General features: G+C 38.4%; 1 protein-coding gene across 1 annotated transcript in view; it reads right to left on the bottom strand.

Moving 5' to 3' along the window:
* bmper (BMP binding endothelial regulator) overlaps positions 1-21,024 on the bottom strand; it is a 208,335-nt gene that overhangs the window by 160,983 nt on the left and 26,328 nt on the right. The window contains exon 3 of the mRNA XM_003222264.4: positions 2,747-2,846. Coding sequence (XP_003222312.2) covers positions 2,747-2,846 — 100 coding nt within the window. The remainder of the gene's footprint in view (positions 1-2,746; positions 2,847-21,024) is intronic.

A 21,024-nucleotide genomic window follows, 5' to 3' on the forward strand; every position in this document is an offset into this window, starting at 1 on the left:
CCTAAGAAAAAAGCTTTCTCGGGACAGCATAGCCACCCCACCCTCCCGCCTCCCAATCCGCATCTGGTGGGTGATTACATAATCTGGAGATGTTATTTCCTGAAGTAGGATCTCGTCCCCCTCTTGAATCCAAGTTTCTGTGATACACACTAGGTCAGCTCCCTGTATTGATTACTGTATTTTGGGCATTGAATTTTGCCGATCTTTGTAAGCCTCCCTGAGTCCCCTCGGGTGAGAAGGGTGGGATAAAAATGCTGTAAATAAATAAATAAATCATTAATGATAAACCAATACAGCCGTTCCAACTAAAGACTACCAACAAATATGGAAAACAAAATAGATTGGACTTGCTCAACATACATTTCAGTACTAAAGAAAGGGGATATCAATGGTAATAACCACTGGACTTTTGCACTACTCAATGTCCAAACTGGGTTGAAAAGGAAGAGATATCAAAGAATTTCAGAAGATCTACTTTAGTGAGGATGCCAACTGAACATCAAGAAAAACTACACAGTTTGTTCTTTAAAAATTGTACCACAACCTCTGATTTTTTCAATTTAAAAACAGGACAGTGACAATGATTAAAGCAATCACAGAGAAATGCTTTATTTTGAAGCATCTTCCTAAGGAATAGGGAATAACTAGTAAAATAAGTTGAGATTTGAAGCATACCTATGACCTGTGTTTTCTAAGCAATTGTACAGTATAAGAAAAAAGCAGTGCTCACAGATGGCTAAAGTCCCTAATTTAGAAGTCCTGCCTAGCAAGTCTAGATAAATCTCTAAGTCTAGAGATCATTTTCAACTCTGTTTTTATGATTCTGCACTCCTACTGACATCAAGAGATGTACTTTGGGAACAAGAATAGAGTATGTCTCTCAGTTATCATAAACGTACCTTATCCATCTTCAATCCACTAATAACAAACACTTACTCAGAAAGCAAATATATATTGTTATAGATGGAGACAGATCCAAATTAAAATGACATATCTCTGTCCAACTGAATAAGGAGAGTCTGCCAAATACATTTCTACAACAATCTGTGATCTCATGTGTTTTGATTAAATACACTGAAAAAAATGAAGGAAGGGAAAGGGATTTTTTTCTGCCCTACTGGCTAGAAGAAACAAGACAACAATCTGTTTAATTCTTTCATTAATGTGTGTAAAGAATTACCTGTAATTGCGTAAGAGTTGCCTTTGTGATAGCAAGTAATTCAGTACCATGAATCCAGCCATGTAATCCAGACTGAACTAGCTGTACTTGTGTGTGTACATGTGCCTTCAAGTTGCCTGTCAATTTATGGTGACCCCATGAATTTCATAGAGTCTTCTTAGGCAAGAAATACTATTTCTTCTGAAATATAGCCTATAGCAGCTGGTATTCATTGGCAATCTCCAATTCCAGTAACTCAACAGAGCTGGCCCTACTTAGCTTCCAGGATGAAACAGGAACAGGTGTTTTTAGAGTATTTAGGCACCAAGAAGTGATGATACATAAAGCATGATTTCAGTGGGAAATACAACATAATCAGGATCCAAACTTATGAATCCTCCTATTCTGAAAAAGTATATTGGTACTTGCAATACCTTGAAACCATTGGGTGGTCATTTTGGACAACAATAAAATGATGGAGTGTGGATCAGTGGTTCTTGACTGTATCAACTGCAGTGAACAAGGTACTTACTACAGAAATCATTTCTCTTAATTAAATAAAGACAAGTAGTTCTCAAGTTACACAGCCCAACTGGCATGCAGCTTCTAGTTACAAATGGGGGCGAGATAACAATTTACCCCTTGGAAGGGAAATTCACACCTGTAAGAGGAAACATGGAAAGCTTTATCATCAATCCTTGTTTCCACGATAACCCCAAATTTTCAAAATCCAATTGTTACAGGGACAGAAAGTGAGGTGAAATCCAATTGTTACAGCGACAGAAAGTGAGGTGAAATCTTCTGAACAGATACACAGACAGAAAACAAATCTTACAGGGAAATTAATCCTTCCCTATGCTATCCAAAATGGAAAAAATGGCTGCAGTTACACTTAAAAATGCATTTGAATATGTGCAATTTCAAATTAAAAGCAAACCTAGAAAACCTATCTTGTTCATAATCTGGGGACTGCTTGCAAATAAGATCTTAGCATTCAAATATGCTTCTTTGTTGATTGCCATTTTTATAGAATTTGTTCGAGATAACATGGCTTTACTTTGAGACACTGCTGAGCACAATAAGCACTATCAAGACTATAAACCCCATAAAAACAACTGGACAGCAAAGGAAATAGGTAAAGGGATAAATCATGGAGCCATGTGTACTAACAGAAACCTTTAAACCAGTGGTTCTCAACCTATGAGTCCCCAGGTGTTTTGGCCTACAACTCCCAGAAATCCCAGCCAATTTACCAGCTGTTAGGATGTCTGGGAACTGAGGGCCAAAACATCTGGGGACCCACAGGTTGAGAACCACTGCCTTAAAGCATGATCAAGCAACACTGAATGCTATAGCTGGACCAGTTGTTTAATCATATAGTACAAAAACAAAGTATGTTGAGAAACCTAATTAACAGTGACCCACACACAAGAACTAAGAGTATATACTTAACCAATCATAAGTGTACTCATTTGCCATTTATGTATTTTACCCATACGGAGTGTTTCCAGGTTTCTCTGTATGCAACACATTGTATAATCTAAACACAACAAAATTAATGTTCAAAAAAATGAGAAACCACTGCACCTTTGCATCGCTCGCAGCATGCTCCTCTCTGTTTAACAACCAGAGCACAGTCCTTTGAAAGGAGGGGACACTTCTCTCGTTTGCATGTCACTTCCTTGTTCTGTGAGGAGGAAATATAGGAAGAAAAATGTAATATCAGTCTCCATTTAGTATAGTAAGAAAGTACACTATGATGTCAGATTTGGAAATTTTCCCTCTGCTTGACAAGGGATATTGGGAATACAGAGAGGGCATTATTACCCTTTCATACAATCAGACACAGTTTCTCCCTTGTGACAGATCTGTAGCTGAGGGGAATTGAAAAATTGGGGAGAAAGGGAGATCAGTGGCAAACCTTAAAAGGAGACTGAACCCAGATAAAGTTCTGCCAAAGGAAATATGTGACTCGTTTCATGCTAATGTTACTTTTTGGTATACTTTAGAAAGGATAATATTTGTGTAAACTGTAGCTGGAGCTTTTAGAATACCTGGCCCAGGACTTCCTTGTGCGAACAAAAATATTTAGCCATGGCTATTCTACAGATCTGCATATTCCAGTAGGGTTTTTTTTTTAATGCACATCTAAATTTCCAAGCAAAATAAAGACAAAGATGGCCTCAGTGAACTCCATTTAAAGAACACAAAGATACTCACAAAGTAAAACTACAAATCAAGAATAATGCAATAAATATTAGGCAGAATAATGTTGAAGGTTGGATAAATATTGTCTAAATAATTGCTAATAAGTGTGAGACTCTAGATGATGTTGGACTGCAATTCCTATCAACCCCTGCCACAACAGACAATGGTAAGTGAGGATCAGAGTTGCAATCCGTCAACATCTGGAGAGCAATATGTTTCCCATCCATAGTATAAATTAAATACAGGATATAAACATGAAGCACTTTTAATTCCTATTGATTCTGACATAAAAAATAAGTACAGTAGAGTCTCACTTATCCAACATAAACGGGCCGGCAGAACGTTGGATAAGCGAATATGTTGGATAATAAGGAGAGATTAAGAAAAAGCCTATTAAACATCAAAATAGGTTATGATTTTACAAATTAAACACCAAAACACGTTTTACAACAAATTTGACAGAAAAAGAAGTTCAATACGCAGTAAAGCTATGTAGTAATTACTGTATTTACGAATTTAGCACCAAAATATCACGATTTATTGAAAACATTGACTACAAAAAGGCGTTGGATAATCCAGAACATTGGATAAGCGAGTGTTGGATAAGTGAGACTCTACTGTACATGTTTTATTGATTGATTTTTGGACATAATACTAACCTGTGTTTTAGAATCAAGAGAAGAAGGTTCATATGTTCTAATCGCTTCTACCACTGCTGTGAGGAGGTTAGAGCCTTTGTTTGTTTTACATAGCTATAGTTAAAGGTGTCCTCCAGGCCCTAACTGTGGCTAATCAGAGTAGGGATTAGTTCACACAAACTAATTTCGGAAAAGCGTGAAATTCTTTTATTTGAACTGCACCAAGCCAAGATTAGCCACCATTTGACTAGGTTAAGAAAGTACAGGAAGCAGTGGTTAATTTAAAACAGAAACCAAAGTTGCTAACATCTCACTGAATTGCTCGGATTTTGCTTGAAGCTAGCTGTAGCTTCTTCTCACAGTTCTAAATGACTGTTTAACAGTACCCAGCAATGGGTTTCTTTTCATTTGATTTGTGTTGTTTACATATAAGCACTCGGAAAATATTTTTCACATGAATAGGTTTACTACCACTAAATAAAAGCCAGTGACAAGGACAAATGATGGTAGCAATTCCGCTAAGAGGAGGAGTAGCAGTATAAATGGTCTCCAGAACGGCTAGCCTCCTCTGCCACTCCACCCTAAGCCAGCTTTGCACCATTTACTTTCAGAAATAAAACTTTACTACTGGAATTCCTTCCTTAAACATAGCATACAGTACTTCACTCTTCAGTGATCACCATCTATAATTACTGGGTTCATCCATCACATGACATGGATGCCCAAATGCCACTGTGCACCATAGCAAATGACATGGCCTAATTAGAGATGTCAAAAAGTTAGGGGAATCAAAGGGGAAAGAAGAATGTGAATCATAAAACAAAGTAATGAAGAGTCTCTGATCTGTTCTTTATTTTCGATGGCCAAGATATGTTTAAAGGCTAACTCAACATTTTCCCTGTATCTTTCTCTCTTGGGCTGTTTTTAAAGGAAAAACATACCAGTTTGTGTCATTCCTTCTGCAGTCCATTTTGGTTTTGTTATAAAACATGAGCCATTATCTCTTCCCCAGCCAAATCTCCAATTATTTCAACTGCAATGAGTATAAAATATGAGCAGGAAGAATTTGAAGATCAGCTGCTGTCAGAATAGGGTCTATTGTCAAAATGATTCACTCAAGTGTTTTTCTGGTTATTTTTCTCTACTGTGCACTTGCTAACACTTGACCATAAATTTGGGCTACATGGATAGTTGTTGATTTGTACATCTTACTTCTGTTTCTGAGTTTGTTCAATGCAGGCATAGCATACACTGACAAAATTGGCTGAGTTGCATTAACATTAAATCCTGCTTTTTGTACATGACATTAAATTCCAGCAAAAATATCCCCCATAAAATGTGGACTTTTCCACAAGCAGGAAAATTCACCTCAGCGTTCCACTCGTTCAGAAACTCAAGATTAAATTAAAGAAAAGAAATGCATGTTAAAATCATTTGTTCAATTGTGGCTAATGACTGTTTAATACCTAAAACAAAGTTATAAATACACATAATTTATTTATTTCGTGTCAAAAGCATTGGTACAGCAAATACATTTCAAATAATGGAAATAAAATAGAAAAGAAAAGAAATCACAAGCAACTAAATAGTTTTGGACTAAAAGCGGGCAACAGCAACCGCATTGTCTGTAGCTTTAAACAACTCCTCCTCCATACATGAGGCAGGGCATTGTGGGCAAGCATACATATGCTGAGTTGTTTGTTCAGCTCCACAGTCACACAAGGTGGAGGATTCCTCCAGGTAGTGCCACCTTGCCAAGTTGTCTTTTGATCTGCCCACTCCACTTCTGAGTCTGTTCAGGGACTTCCAAGTTGCCCATTCTTGGTTTGCCCCTGGAGGAAGACCCTCTTGGGGGGCCATCCAGTTAGAATTGCCAGGTTTAGCTGCCCAGAGGGACACCCTTGCTGTTGCTGGAGGAACATCAAGAGGAGTGGTGGTTCTCATGAAGCCCTTCCTCGATTTGAGTCTGGTAGGAGGAGGATGATAGCCATGCAGTGGGTGGCTTTCACAATGTTCAACCTTTTTTCTCTCACCGTTAGCAGCAACTTCCCGTCGCACGTCAGGAGGGGCAATGCCAGCTAACTTGTAGAGTTTATCAACAGGTGTAGGTTTAAGGCATCCCGTGATGATTCTGCATGTTTCATTCAGTGCTATGTCCACCTGCTTTGCATGGGCAGACTTGTGCCAAACAGGACAGGCATACTCTGCAGTTGAGAAAGACAAGGCCAGGGCTGATGTTCTTATTACTTGTGAGTCTGCTCCCCATGCGCTGCCAGTCAGTTTCCGCAGGATGTTATTGCGTGCAGCTACTTTGTGCTTGGTGTTCATGCAGTGTTTCCTATATGTTAGTGTTCGGTCTAAGGTGACACCAAGGTATTTAGGATGGAAACAGTGTTCGAGCTCTTGGCCTTCCCAAGTAACTTTCAGTTTCCTGTTGGCTTCGCGGTTACGTAGGTGGAAAGCACACACTTGTGTCTTGGCAGGGTTAGGCTTCAGGTGGTTCTTTTTGTAGTAGCTGGAGAGATCTTTCAAGGCATTGGTGAGTTGCTTTTCAACTGTTTCAAAATCTTTTGCTTGTGTTGTAAGGCCAAGGTCATCAGCATATATAAAGCTCTTTGTGAGTGGTGGTAGTGGCTGATCGTTCGTGAAGATGTTAAATAAGGTCGGTGCAAGAACGCTGCCTTGGGGTAAACCATTCTTTTGCCTCCTCCATCTGCTTTTCTGGCCCTGAAACTCCACATAGAAGCTGCGGTTTTCTAAGAGGGTCTGGACAGTTTTTGTAAAGTCAAAGTCCCGGGTGATATGGTAGACTTTATGCAGCATTTTTCTATGTTGCACCGTGTCATAGGCTGCCGTAAGGTCCACAAAGACTGTTCCCGTAATGCAGCCTTTCTTGTAGCCTTCCTCGATATGTTCAGTCAGATGAAGAATTTGACCTGTACAGTTTTTCCCTGGTCTGAAACCTGCTTGTTGTGCAATAAGCTTGGGTTCGATAACAGGTCCTAGTCAATTTAATAGCATCCTCTCATAGACTTTATATAGATGACATTGGTCGATAGTTCCTGGCATTGGAGGCATCTTTACCAGGTTTTAAGATGGCAATTATCTTAGTTTTCCTCCATGCTCTGGGAATCTGTTTGTGTGCCAGGCATTGATTGTAGAATTTCAAAAGCCAGTTTTCAGCTTTGGCCCCCAAGTGTTTGATTTGCTCCATCATCAGGTCATCTAGGCCAGGTGCTTTATCAGTCTTACATCGCTTGATGGCTTCTCTGAGTTCTTTCAGGTTTAGAGGAGAAGACAACTGGTGGGTTTCAAGTTCTGGCACACTGTTGATTTTCATCTTTATTCTGCTGCAGTTGGTTTTCCCATTCTGAATTAGCTGGTGAGCTATCTGATCTGGTGTCACGTTCACGTGTCCAGGGTTGACCAGAGGGTCACTATCCAGGCGTCTCAGCAATTGCCAGGCTTTTCGGCTACTCTTGGACATGTCAAGGTTCTCAAGCAGCTCTATCCAACAGTCTTTCTTAGCATTAGCTAAGGCTGTAGATAGTTTTTGGCCTGCTGCTATAGTCCTATCACTGTATGGGTTCTCTTGAAATAATCTGAGATATTCTTGTAGCTGATTTAGTGATTCTTCGTTTAGGCCTGGTAGGTAGCTTGTGCGACAGCCTCTAGGGATTGAGAGCCTTGAGAATACACATACTGAAATAATCCCTTCTGACAGTAAATCATCCCTTATATAGTGGGATCTGTGTTTTTGGCATATCCAGTACATAGATTATTATGCACTAGCAACAAATTTTCAGGAAAAGATTTGGGTTGCTTCTTTCTGGGCAACACTGATTGGAAGCAGAATTAAAACAGATTGTATAGAGCATTTAATATCTAAATCTAATATAATCTAATCCAATCTATCTAATCTATCTAAATCTAATCTAATCTAAATCTAAATCCATAATAAAAGCGAATGTGTATATGTGGCACGGATGTCTGCTCACACAGACAGCCTCCGGCCTCCACAAACAGGCTATAGTTCCCAGGGTTAAGAATCCAGCAAGTCACCTCTTGCACTGACATTGCGGTTACAGCGAGCTCCATGAACATGCAGCCCAGCCCCTGCCAATGTCCTTCCCAAACACTACAGCCCACCACCCAAGGAATGCTTTCATTTGGGGACCATTTCATCCTAGATTTTGCTTTTTCTTCCACCACAGGCAGGCATCCCAGGGTTCTCCGTTGCTCTGGAATTTGCATGGCCCTGCCCACTGCCCTTTCTTTTCCAATCTCTCTGCATAACAAACAGAGCACAAATGAGCTGCAACTAAACTTACTGGAGGAGTTTAGGGATTGATTCCACATGGTGGAAGTTGTAGTTCACCCTGCATCAAGTCAGAGCACTGTCACTCCTACTGGGGAATATAGAGGAGTTGTAGTTCACCAACACCCAGAACGCTATGAACCCAAACAATGATGGCTCTCGGCCAAACTTGCCATGCAGACCTGATATGCCCAGATTTGACTACTGGTGGGTTTGGAGGGGAACTGGACTGGAAGTTGAGGAGTAGTAGGTACTGGGATTTATAGTTCACCTGCAATGAATGAGCATCACACTTGGCACACAGAGCCCCCATAAACAATACAACATATTGGACAAGTTTGGGAAAAGGGGAGATATAGTTCACCTGCAGCCAGATAAACACTGACCCCCACTGACAATGCACTAGGACCACACTTCACACAGAGAAGCCTCATAACCTACTGAACATACTGCAGGTATTTGTGGGAAGGGGCCTTGATTTTGGGAGTTGTAGTTCACCTCCATCCAAAGACCACTGAACCCAGCCAATGACGAATCTAGACCAAACTTGGCACACAGACTGAATATTGCTTGCTGTGGATAGTGATAGATATTTCGGGGCAATTGCCCCGGGAATCTGGAAGTTTCAGTAGTTCACCCCCATCTAGAGTACTGCAGCACACCTGGTACACACGCCCAAAATGACCAACTTATAATACTGGTAGGGTTTGGGGAGGATTCAGCCACAATTCTGGGAATTGTAGTTCATCCACTCCAAACAGAATACATAACATTAAAAGACAAATAATACCATTCTCAAATGACCCGGGCATCGCTGGGTCCCCAAGCTAGTATAACTATATTAATTCACAAATCACTCTTAATGGTAAATTCCATATATAATATCTACCTGCAAATATGTTCCAGTTGGCAAAAGTCCCAGCCAAATTCCACACAAAACTTTCTTTCTTTCTGCATAAGATCACTTTATTCCCTATTTATCCTAGTTGGGAAGTTGTGGTATCATTTTTCTCCTCTCTGAATTTCTGTTCTCATTGGGCATGGGGTTCTTTAAAATACTCATTTCATCTTATGCCTTCCTTTTTATCATTTCCCCTGATTCTGTTTCCTTTTTTCCATTTGCCAAAGCATTTTGAGGGAATGTGCCATCCTTTTTCAAAGTTTTTTTTAAAACAAAACCTTTTTAGAAACATTCTGGCAAACTATATATGGTGCCAAAGAAGTATCATTGTGTCCAGTCTCCCACCCCATTCTGTTTTTGCCTCTCACTATGTCTTCCCTTTGCAATTATCCAATGCTTCAGTTCATATAGGTAATGCACGTGGCTAATGGTGATATTACCCTGAGCAATAAAATGAGACATTGCTTCATTTTCAGTTGAGCTACCAATTCAGGTGGTTTCTATAAGTGTCCTTTGACTCAAGCAGAAAAATATCTTGGGCCAAACCTAAATTACTAAAGAAATCTCCTAAACACTTGGAAGTTCTGTTGTCTCTTCTTTTGCCTTGTTTACCGACTTCATCTCCATATCTTCTTTTCTTTCACTTCCCTTTTCCTCTCAAGATACATTTCTTTTGCAAATCTGATCCTGGTCCAAGCAGATTTCACCTTAATTGACCATTTACAACCACCCAGATTTCACACTAGTTCTCCACCCACCCACAAACAATCCAAAGTCTATCCTCCACCAACAAGCTCTTGAGGCATATGTCTGGTGCTTCTCAGTGATATGAATTTCCTGTCAGTGGAATAGTGGATTTAGTCTGGGTTTAATTTAAACCTTAAAGAAACTACCTAATAGGCTGCGTCTATTTTGAAATTCAGCACCTTAAAAAGCTCCTTTAAAGTTTGGACTAAACCCTAAAATCCCATGGACATGGAAGCTACCAAACATTACTGAAAGGCTACAAGCCATTCCTATATATTTTAGAAGCTTGTCTATAACATTACAGTACTAATAAATGGTATAACTTTACTATCTTTATCCAGCCAAAAAAAGTTGGCAAGTCTCCAAATGCAATCAAGTGTTGGTTTATAAGACTGCCCAAAAGCTAAAACCCTTCTGCTTTTCCTGCCTGCCTGATGAAGAAGTCTATACAGGTTGAAAATCTGCATGATTCCCTGCCAACACACAGTTGGCTCAAGGAAGATATTACATTACCCATTCTGAACTTCAAAAGATCTGCTGAATATTCATCCCTTAAAACAAGCATGTGTAATTCCACAGAAACCTTTGGACCGGTGCCTGCTTTCTGCTCCAGCTAGCTATGACCCTTAAACCATTCCAGAATATCCTTTGAAAAGTGTTATGGTCTAACATGATTCATACCATGTAGGCTGTATCTTCAGAAATGTCATTAATAGTAAAATTTGATGTGGAGGAAAAGGACATTTCTCTGTATATCAATCTCCCACCCCACTTTTTTCTGTTGCCCTCTCAGATTAAGCAGGGTTAGTAAATCATTGTTTTGTCTATTGTAGCCTTGTGTTGGAAAAAGCAAGTCTCTTGTACCCTTTGTAGATTGTAAGGATAAAGAAACAAAACCTCATCAAACAAGGAAGAATTCTTTTTCAATTCTGTTTTAATCCATCTCCCAAAACTCAGTCTTAACTTGTATCACTATACTAGTTAAATCTGTCTTTCCAGTTTTCTCTCTTTATGGAGGATAGAGAGAGGAGAGGAAGAAGAGCAATTTGACCAAGCTAAGGTCCCAAATACTCTAAAGGCACAGGAACCCCCTTGTTCTTAGAAGTTAAGTAGGGTAAACCCTAGTTAGCATTTAGATGGGAGACTGCCAATGAATACCAGGTGCTGTACACTATGTTTCAGAAAAAGGATTTGGCAAACTACCCTTTAGTATTCCTTACCTAAGAAAACCCTATGAAATTCATGGGGGCATAATATGTCAACAGGAAACTCAAAGGCATACACACACACAAGCCTTAACCAGAAAATCTGCTTTTTTCAAATAGACTGTACTTTAGCCTTAACCATTCTCTCTACTGTACAAGTTACGGAACCATTAACATGAAGTAAAGATACAAAAGTAAAGTAAAACCTGTTCTTCCCTATCTCCAAACATGTGTCAGCAATGTTTCAGGAGCTGTTGAAAGCTCACTGATACACTGATAATGCTGCTAGAAAAAAAGACAGACAGACAGACTAAAAGAAAAGGATGAGCAACCCTTTCAGTTTTCAATATTCAGAAGCAAGTTTCTTACAAGGAAAGGAAAAGAGGATTTTCTTCATCTTTTGTTTAAAAAGGAGTTTTGGCCTCAGTAAGTAAATACAAAAGAGACATATTGCTCATAAATACATAAACCATTTTATAAATCATAAACCTATGACTCAAGCAAGATCCATGATAGGATCTTAACATTCATAATAAATATTATAGTCATGCATCACAGTTATTTTAAACAGATGGTTTAGACATTCACATCTGTGTGGGTTTTTAAATTCAATTTTTGTGCATAAACACAATGGAACCGCATATATATTAGACAATGGGTAGGACACAGGGTACCAGGATGTTTTCCTGTGCTAATCCCTCTTAAGTTAAGGGAAACTATACACACAGAACTACTAAACATAAGAGAAGTTGCTGTTCATTTTATGGTATCTTCAAGCATGATTATGTGAGATATGGCCTGGATTAGAAAAATAGGATATGGTGTTTCAAAGGAATGAAACTGATGCATAATAACTGTCATGTCTGAGGCATCTGTCCTATGAATAGTTAGAATTTCAGCCATGTCTAAAAATAAGGACTATAGGAGTACAGTAGAGTCTCACTTATCCAACACTCACTTATCCAACGTTCTGGATTATCCAAGGCATTTTTGTAGTCAATGTTTTCAATATATCGTGATATTTTGGTGCTAAATTCGTAAATACAGTTATTACCACATAACATTACTGCGTATTGAACTACTTTTTCTGTCAAATTTGTTGTAGAACATGATGTTTTGGTGATGAATTTGTAAAATCATAACCTAATTTGATGTTTAATAGGCTTTTCCTTACTGCCTCCTTATTATCCAACATATCCGCTTATCCAACATTCTGCCGGCCTGTTTATGTTGGATAAGTGAGACTCTACTGTACTTCCTCCTTCAGGAAACTGTGATGGAAGGTTCACTGTTACCCACAGACTGCCAAAAACTACCTATCACATTCCTAGTTGGATAATTGTCTTACCCCTTTGATTTACTCCCCAAATGTCTCTCTAGCTTCCTTGTCTCTTAAATCCATATTTCTTGGAACACTGCCTTTCTATCTTTTCTATCATTACTTATATCTCACCTTTTCTCTGGAGCTGTCTTCTTCTGGCAATATGTATCTGGAGGCCCCTTCTACACTGTCATATAAAATCCAGATTATCTGCTTTGACCTGAATTATATGGCAATGTAGACTCATATAATCCAGTTCAAAGCAGATAATGTGGATTACCTGCTTTGATAATCTGGATTATATGGAAATGTGGAAGGGGCTTGAGTTGCTTCCTGGGCTCATTCAGCCCATCATCCTTTCCCATATTCTTATTACTCTCACTTGCATTATGTCAGCAATACCCATTGTTTTCCCACCTATAACACCCTAAACTCTGTGAGATTTCTACCAACCAAATTGAGGGTTTTTTATCACTTTGTTTTGTCAGCCACCTCTTTCATTAGTTAATATGTTTATGAATATCCCACAGTGTCACAGCTGCTCAATAAGAGGCTTGTATACTTATAAATTACAAACTATGAGAGAGATGTCTGTACATGGAAGGACTACTAACTTAATAAGACAGAAGCAAATTTTGGCTCCCATCAAAATTTGTGTGCGGCACTTTCTTTTCCCTATGAGACAAAAAACAGGATGTGCTTTAGATTGACACCATTCTCCAGTTTTAAAATCTAATAGAGACAGACTCAGCACATTTACTAGAGTTCTGTAATTCTGTGCTGTGGCAGAGGAGTAACAGATTTGAAGGACTGATTCAGCATTCAATGGTCGCCACTCATTTTTTTCTCCCAAGAGCAAGGATGTCAAATGAGTCTTGGTGCAGCCTGCAGAACCTACAAAGGTGTTTGCTGTGAACGTTGTTTGTTCAAAAATATTCTGAAAATAGTATGAAAAATGTATTTCTTAAGCGCTGCAAAACAATTTTGGGCTAAAAAGAGTATTTGCAGTTTGGGATTTATTCACACCCCTCTATTCTGCCTTGGTCAGACCACACCTGGAATACTGTGTCCAGCTGGGCACCACAGTTGAAGGAAGATGTTGAAAAGCTGGAATGTGTCCAGAGGAGGGTGACTAAAATGATTAAGGGTCTGGAGAACAAGCCCTATGAGGAGCAGCTTAAAGAGCTGGGCATGTTTAGCCTGCAGAAGAGAAGGCTGAGAGGAGACATGATAGCCATGTATAAATATGTGAGGGGAAGCCATAGGGAGGAGGGAGCAAGCTTGATATCTGCTGCCCTGGAGACTAGGACGCAGAACAATGGCTTCAAACTACAGAAAAGGAGATTCCAACTGAACATTAGAAAGAACTTCCTCACTGTGAGACTGTTCAACAGGGGAACTCTCTGCCCCAGAGTGTGGTGGAGGCTCCTTCTTTGGAGGCTTTTAAGCAGAGGCTGGATGGCCATCTGTCGGGGGTGCTTTCATAGAATCATAGAATAGTAGAGCCATCCAGTCCAACCCCCTGCCAAGAAGCAGGAAATCGCATTCAAAGCACCCCCGACAGATGGCCATCCAGCCTCTGTTTAAAAGCTTCCAAAGAAGGAGCCTTCACCACCAGGCCATTGAATGAGAGTTTCCTGCTTCTTGCAGGGGGTTGGACTGGATGGCCTGTGAAGTCTCTTTCCAACTCTACGATTCTATGATTCTGTGATTCTAATGACATTTTTTGCCTTTAATAATTTTTTTTGCACAAATGCTATTTTATGTGCATAAAATAAATCCTCAATTGTAGCATAATTTACACAGAAAACAGTATTTTCTGTCCAAAAATAATATTTCTGCACAAAATTGCAGTTATATCTGCAGAAAATTCTAGTATCTATGCAACAACTCACAATTGGTTAATTTTGTGGAGAGTAAGTCCCAAAAACCAAGAAACATCATGTTGTAGTGGACTAAGATAAGATAATGAGAGACCATAGTTCAAATTTCCACTTGGCTACTGAAACCTTTGGCAAGTCACAGTCTCTCAGCCCCAGAGGAAGGCAAAACCAAACTCTCTGAACACATTCTGCCAATAAAACCCCGTGATAAATTAGCCTTTGATTCGCCATAAATTAGAAATGACTTAAGGCACACAACAAGTCTTCAAAAACAGATTTTTAAAGACATTATCACAGAGAAAAAAATCACTAAAATTTATTTCCTTCCAAAACAAAATGAACATAAATTACATCCCTATTGTTTGCCCTGGCTGTTCAATTGTGTTTTTACACAGAAAATGCTGGATATTCAAATTTTTCAAACTCTTTGGACATCCACCATCTGTCCTGTCCCCTGTCCTATTTCACATCCTGTGACTTAGATGCTAACTGAGCAGAAAACAAAGAGTTTTGAACTGAAATTTAATTTTGAAAATAAGAAGGATATAAAAAACTTTCCATTTTTGTTTCATTTATTGGTATACCAGACTGTGACACTAGGATGAATCAAAGAGAGGGAATAAACCTCTGATAAAGACAATAATTAAGAGTGATGTAATTTATAAGTCTGTTGTTGTACATAATTTCTTTTACCTATCACAAACTAGTTAACTAAAATTACCCTTGGTATGGAAATAAAGTTTATACCAACAAATTCATAGGGGGGGAAACCAAACTAGACAGAGGGCTGACTTCACAGCATTTTTTGTATGGAAATCCCACCCTACCAGTAACGTTTTTATCTCCAAAGCATGGCCTATATTTCACCTACCATCAAACAACTCTGTGTATTAAAAAAACCTCAGTATAATGACAAATCATATCAGAACTAAAAATCCTTCACTCATATGGTGCAGTAAAACAAAATGCCAACATGAAAAGAAAGAGCTTTTTTAAACACACACACACGCAACCTATCTGAAATATCTGGCAGAGACGTGAAATGGGACCAATTCCAAACCACAGTTTAAGTCAGCTGCCAAAATTTCAACAGGATTCCCTATTGCGTCTCAGCAGAAAGAAAGAAAGAAAGAAAGAAAGAAAGAAAGAAAGAAAGAAAGAAAGAAAGAAAGAAAGAAAGAATCAACCATTCCAAGAATCGCTTTTTTCAACGCACATGTGGCTTGGAACAGGAGCCAGGCTATCTTTTGGGGAATATGAGAATCACTTAGAATAACCTGACTTGCTGCGTTTTGAGCTAAAGATTTGATTATCAGGTGGAGAGCAGAAACAAGCTGTACAGCTGGTGCAGATGAGAATCCTCAAGATGCCAATTTCACTTCCAATGTTCCATTCTATCATGTTTGGGGGAAGCCTTCTTTCCTCCTTTGTTTTATTTTGTTTAAAGATGTTTTTAACAACTGCATTACATTTACAATGTTGCATACTTTAAAAATATTTCTTCTGTAGCATTTCAATAAGTCTGGGAGGCTTGTAATGTACTGGCTGCTAGCAAGTATCCCGGCCCAATTCAAAGTGCAGATTATTATCTATTTATTTTTATTTATTACCCCTAGGGGGGACTCAGGGCAGTTTACAACTACAAAACCCTATACAGTGTGAGTCCAGTCTATCTTCTCAACCGCATCTCTTTTTATGAACCAGCGTGGACCCTGAGGTCCACCGGGGAGACCCTCCTCTCGGTCCCACTACCTTCACAAGTACGGTTGGTGGGGACGAGGGGGAGGGCCTTCTCAATGGTGGCCCCCCAGCTCTGGAACGTCTTACTGAGGGAAATTAGGCTAGCCCCCACTCTCCAATGTTTTTAGTCCAACCTAAGAACTTGGCTCTTTAACCAAGATTTCCAATAGATCTAATGCCCAAAATGTTCAAATTGTATACCCATTGGTTTTTTTCACTGAAAGCACTTTATATGACTCGTTGGTTGTTTTTCATTTTATGTCTATAATTACCATAACATTTTATTAATGTGTATTTTAGGGTTGATTGATTTTACTTTGGTATTGTTTTATATATTGATTATGCAAATTATGTTTTCCTTTGATATTGATGTATCTGTAGATATTATTACATTACAAGTGCTTTGTAAGCCACCCTAAGTCCCTTTTGGGAGATGGTGGTGGGGTAGAAATAAAGTTTTATTTATTATTATTATTTGTTTTCTAACATTAAACATTTCTTTAAAAAAATTCTGGATAGCAATCAAAATTGCACAGGGTTCATAATGTGTATTATACGTTAGAGAAGCTGCCAAGATGCTTTGAGCCAGTATTTGGCATCATTCTATAATGGTGGGGTAATCTATCAACCCTCATCTCATGGATTGAGTTACCAGCCACATTTTGATAACTGGCTGCCATTCACAAGTGCCAAAGCATAATTAGTGTGGCCATGGCCATGCATGCACATAAACATTTTGCATGAACGTATAGTTATATTCCTACATTTCTATATTATTTTGATAGAACGTTTTACCTTTTGTTATTTATTAAAAGTGTTTTAAACCATTTAAATTTTAAACTTTTATATTAGAGGCTTTTTTAAGCTATGTAGTCAGAGAAAACTACACAGAGAAAGTTTTATGCCTCTAACAAAGTGCACCACCACATTCAGAGCTAGGTTCCAGCAAAAACTTACCGGCTTCATCTGACCATTCCAGACATCCACAGTCTACTCATGAGTTGTCAGTTCCAAGAACAAGAGTAGAAGGAGTAAAGGAGAGATCTTAGAAAAAGATGGGAAATGGGAAGGGAGCAATTTCTGTCTCCGTGCTTCTCCAGTAGTCTCCACCATTGTATATTTGCTAAAAGAGACATAATATAACTTCTAGGTTCTGTTTTAACTGGCGTGAGTTGGCATGTGGGGAGGGAATAATGAAAAAAATAACAAAACCAGTGTTTGAGGGAGGTTTTGGTGTGATCTTGTTCGTTTTCAGGTATCTTCCCTCTAAAAGTGGTCCAGGATGTCTTGAGGGCACTTTAAAAATTGATTCAGAACTAGATATACATATACGTCTAGCCTAGAATATTGGGTACTGGTTTTCATTAATCTCATAAAATATTTCACAAAAAGGCCATTTTGGTGGTAGCCTGTGTCCACATCATTTTTCTGATGCCTGGGTTACTGCCCTGTGAAGTCCTTTAGCTCCTCTGCCTCAGGCAGATTCTCCTGAGCTTTTACTTTTTCTTCCCCTCTAATCTATCCATCTCCACCTCTGTGGGCCATCATTAATGCCAGCCAAATGGTAATTTCTCAAATCTACATCTTTGTATTTTTATTAGACCTGTTGGTACTAGTGTCTTGGCACTAGGGGATTTCTTTACTATTCCAATCTGCCATTCTTTTCTGATATGAATGTGCATGCACATGTTCAAGAACAAATATTTCTAAAAACAAAGTTTCCAGCTTGTCCAATAGTTAACCCCCAGTAGATGGATTCTGTGTATGGAAACTGTATGAATGTATGAATGAGGACATGCAGTAGTAGGTCAAATGATTAGGAATTACCAATATGAAACTGCAATTATACGTCTTTTTACATTGTTCAGATTTTCCCCATTGAAGATGCCCATATGTAGACCTGTCAGATGAAGCTCTGCTATCTGAAGGCTTGCCATGCGGTACAGTAAAAAAGCACTTCCTCTATTCGTCAAGAGCAATTTTCTTTTTTGGTGAAGCTCCTTATATAAGATCTCTGTATATAGGATAAGAAACCAACTCTGCCATGATATTAGATTCCTTTTGGATTCTGTACCATAGATCTGTGTGTCCATACACATACAAATTTATTTCCAGTTAATTTTCGGTTTCACCATATAATCTTCTAAGCTTGACCCTCGGTTGAAATCCTCTGAGAAGGATTTCCCAGGTCAAAACAGGCCTTGAATATCACAGACTGAAAGAAACACAGTGCCCAACGCTGTAGGGCTAAATAAGAACAGTTGATGTTACAGATTTGTCTATACAGGAACTCTACCAACATCAATTACTCCCTTTGGGAATTGACTTTGGCCCAAAGGAGAAATGAATAAAAGTAAAGGCTTGAATGTAACACAAAAGACTTTACATTGCACTGCAGATTTTCATCCCTCCACCAACTTGTATAAGCAGTTCACACCACTCCCTAAAGGCTAAACAATCACTTCCTGCAGTGTGTCTGCTACTTAAACAAATTTTCTCCTGTGCTCAGTTGCACATTTGAGTTTTCCTGTCAGCAGGATATTGCCCTAGTCCTAATATAAGTCATTTTCTCGCTTTTGTTTTGTCAGTTTATGTGTGCGTATGAGAAAGAGAGAGAGGAAGAGAGTTCTCTGATAGGAAAAAAGTCCATTAAATTATTTTGAGCCGCACGTATATTTATATTCTGACTGATAAACTTTAAACTAATTTCTTTCATGACACAAATGTTGTCTATAATTGATCGGTGACTTCTTTTCCAGGAGCAACAGTGCAGTACTGGATAAGTGTGCACGTTGCTCTTGTCACCATCCACATCCCACTGTGGTCAGTACATGATGGAACAAGCAAGATTGTTTGAAACTGCTTTTTTAAAACTGGGAATAAGGTAACAGCAATATGAACTTCTGGTCTCTATTGGTTAAGGAGTTACTGAATCCTTCCACCCTGTTCCTCCTTTAGCTGAGAGATGAAATAAAATCAGTAATTGTTACAGTGTGGAAGAAAATGCAACCATTAAACTTTAAGGGAATCCAGTTCCACCTAGGAATCAAATTAAATAAACTTTATTGAAGAAAAGTATGAAAGGGGGACAAGCAGCAGATATCGTAAGACCGATAAATCAAAACTTTAAACTTTATATCATACCTTAAGCAAGTTAATACTACCTGCACTTAGATCAGGGTCACAGCAAAAGACACCAATGGGGGACAATTTTTAATGAATTTAATCAATATGGTTCTTTTTGACATCTTATGGAAATCCATCAATTGGATAATTTATCTAAGGCAAGTGTAAACTGCCCATACAAAATAAAACAAGAGCAAAGAGGTGATCAGTTTACCTTGAGAATGTTATAATCAGCAACTGAAATAGTAAGAGACATTAGATCATTTTTCCTATATGTTTTTTTTTAATTTACATGGTTTCTACTGTTTGTTGGTATATTAGTAGTAGTAGTAGTAGTAGTAGTGCATTCTGAGATGAGGACTGATTTTCCAGTTAATTATACATAACATTTAATAGTTTGTTTTTCAAATTGAGAAATCTGCAGAAGAAATATCAGGAATCGGAAAAGGACACATACATGTTTTTTCACTGTCAATAATCTTGCAAACTGAATTCTCTGATCTCGATATTCTTTAGTTTGTGAAAGTCTCCAGAATGAGAGAATGATTGCTGAAAGGTTTTAAAACTGCAGTATAGAAATGCCCAAGTCCTACCAATTCAAATTAAGAAAAAACTATAAAAACATTCAAAATACCAATAAGCAGACATCTGTACAACTGTTTTCAAAACTGTACAGCTTGAAAAAGTAAAACTAACTCCCATATTTCAATTTCAATACATCTTCACTTATACAATGCAACAAGTCAGTCCTATTAATTGCACTATTTAGATGGAACCTTTTCTAGTATCACTATGGGACACCAACCATTGGCCCCTGTTCAAGCACGGCTATTAAATGGGACTAGGTTGACTGGAGCATTCCTTAGCTCTACATCTTCAAACATTCAAGAAAAAAAGTGTATCAAGACCCTACAGCAAAAAAAAAAAAAAAACATTTACTACTTCTTCTAAATATACTGTATACTTGAATCTCTCTTGTGTACTAAGAGTTTATCAACAGCAGAAATCCAGTGTTTAGAATATTTTGTTGTATTGCTGTACTACCAGAATTGTGCTTTTCTCTAATGATAATCTTTCTCATCTTATCTCTGCATTCGTTGTAGCTGCCTTGATTGTGATTTTCTCTCAACCCCCCTACTTTTCCAATTATCAAAGGTCTGTTTAGATGGTCATTACACTGGAGATTTGGACCATGACAAATATTACCTTGTTGGGCTTACTTGTGGCCAGAGCATGTACTAAAACTCAGAACAAAGCAACCCTTGAAGCTGTTCAGTTTCCAAAGGGTTTACAAAGCCCACTGGGCCTCCCAGCTTATTTTGCAACAAGTCATATCCCATGAAGAAATTCACTTCTGTGTAACACAAAAACAAAGTTAAATTAAAGAAAAAGAAAGCAAGAAAGCAAAATCCCCTGCTGATCTGTCTGGCCAGAATCATGTCTTTCACTACTCATATCCTTTAAAGAAACGATCTTCAGAGATATATGACCCTGATATATCACGAAAACTACAGTGTTCTCAAGATATTGTATTCTTAAGAATATGTGAGATGCAAGAAGAAGCAACGGGGCATACTTTTTTCTCCTCCTTCTCCCTCTCATTTTTATGTGTGTTATTTACTGATTTAAACTGGGAGGGACAGAGCTGTTTAAAGGGTTATCCTTTTTCCTGGGCTTTATTTATTCTCCAATAGTTCTTTGTTCTTCTTTCCTCTTTTGACCTTGTAATACTAAAATGTTTTAGTGAGATATAAATAATTTCATAGGTTTACACAAAG

This window comes from Anolis carolinensis, chromosome 6 (assembly GCF_035594765.1).
Source record: "Anolis carolinensis isolate JA03-04 chromosome 6, rAnoCar3.1.pri, whole genome shotgun sequence".
Classification (NCBI taxonomy): Eukaryota; Metazoa; Chordata; class Lepidosauria; order Squamata; family Dactyloidae; genus Anolis; species Anolis carolinensis.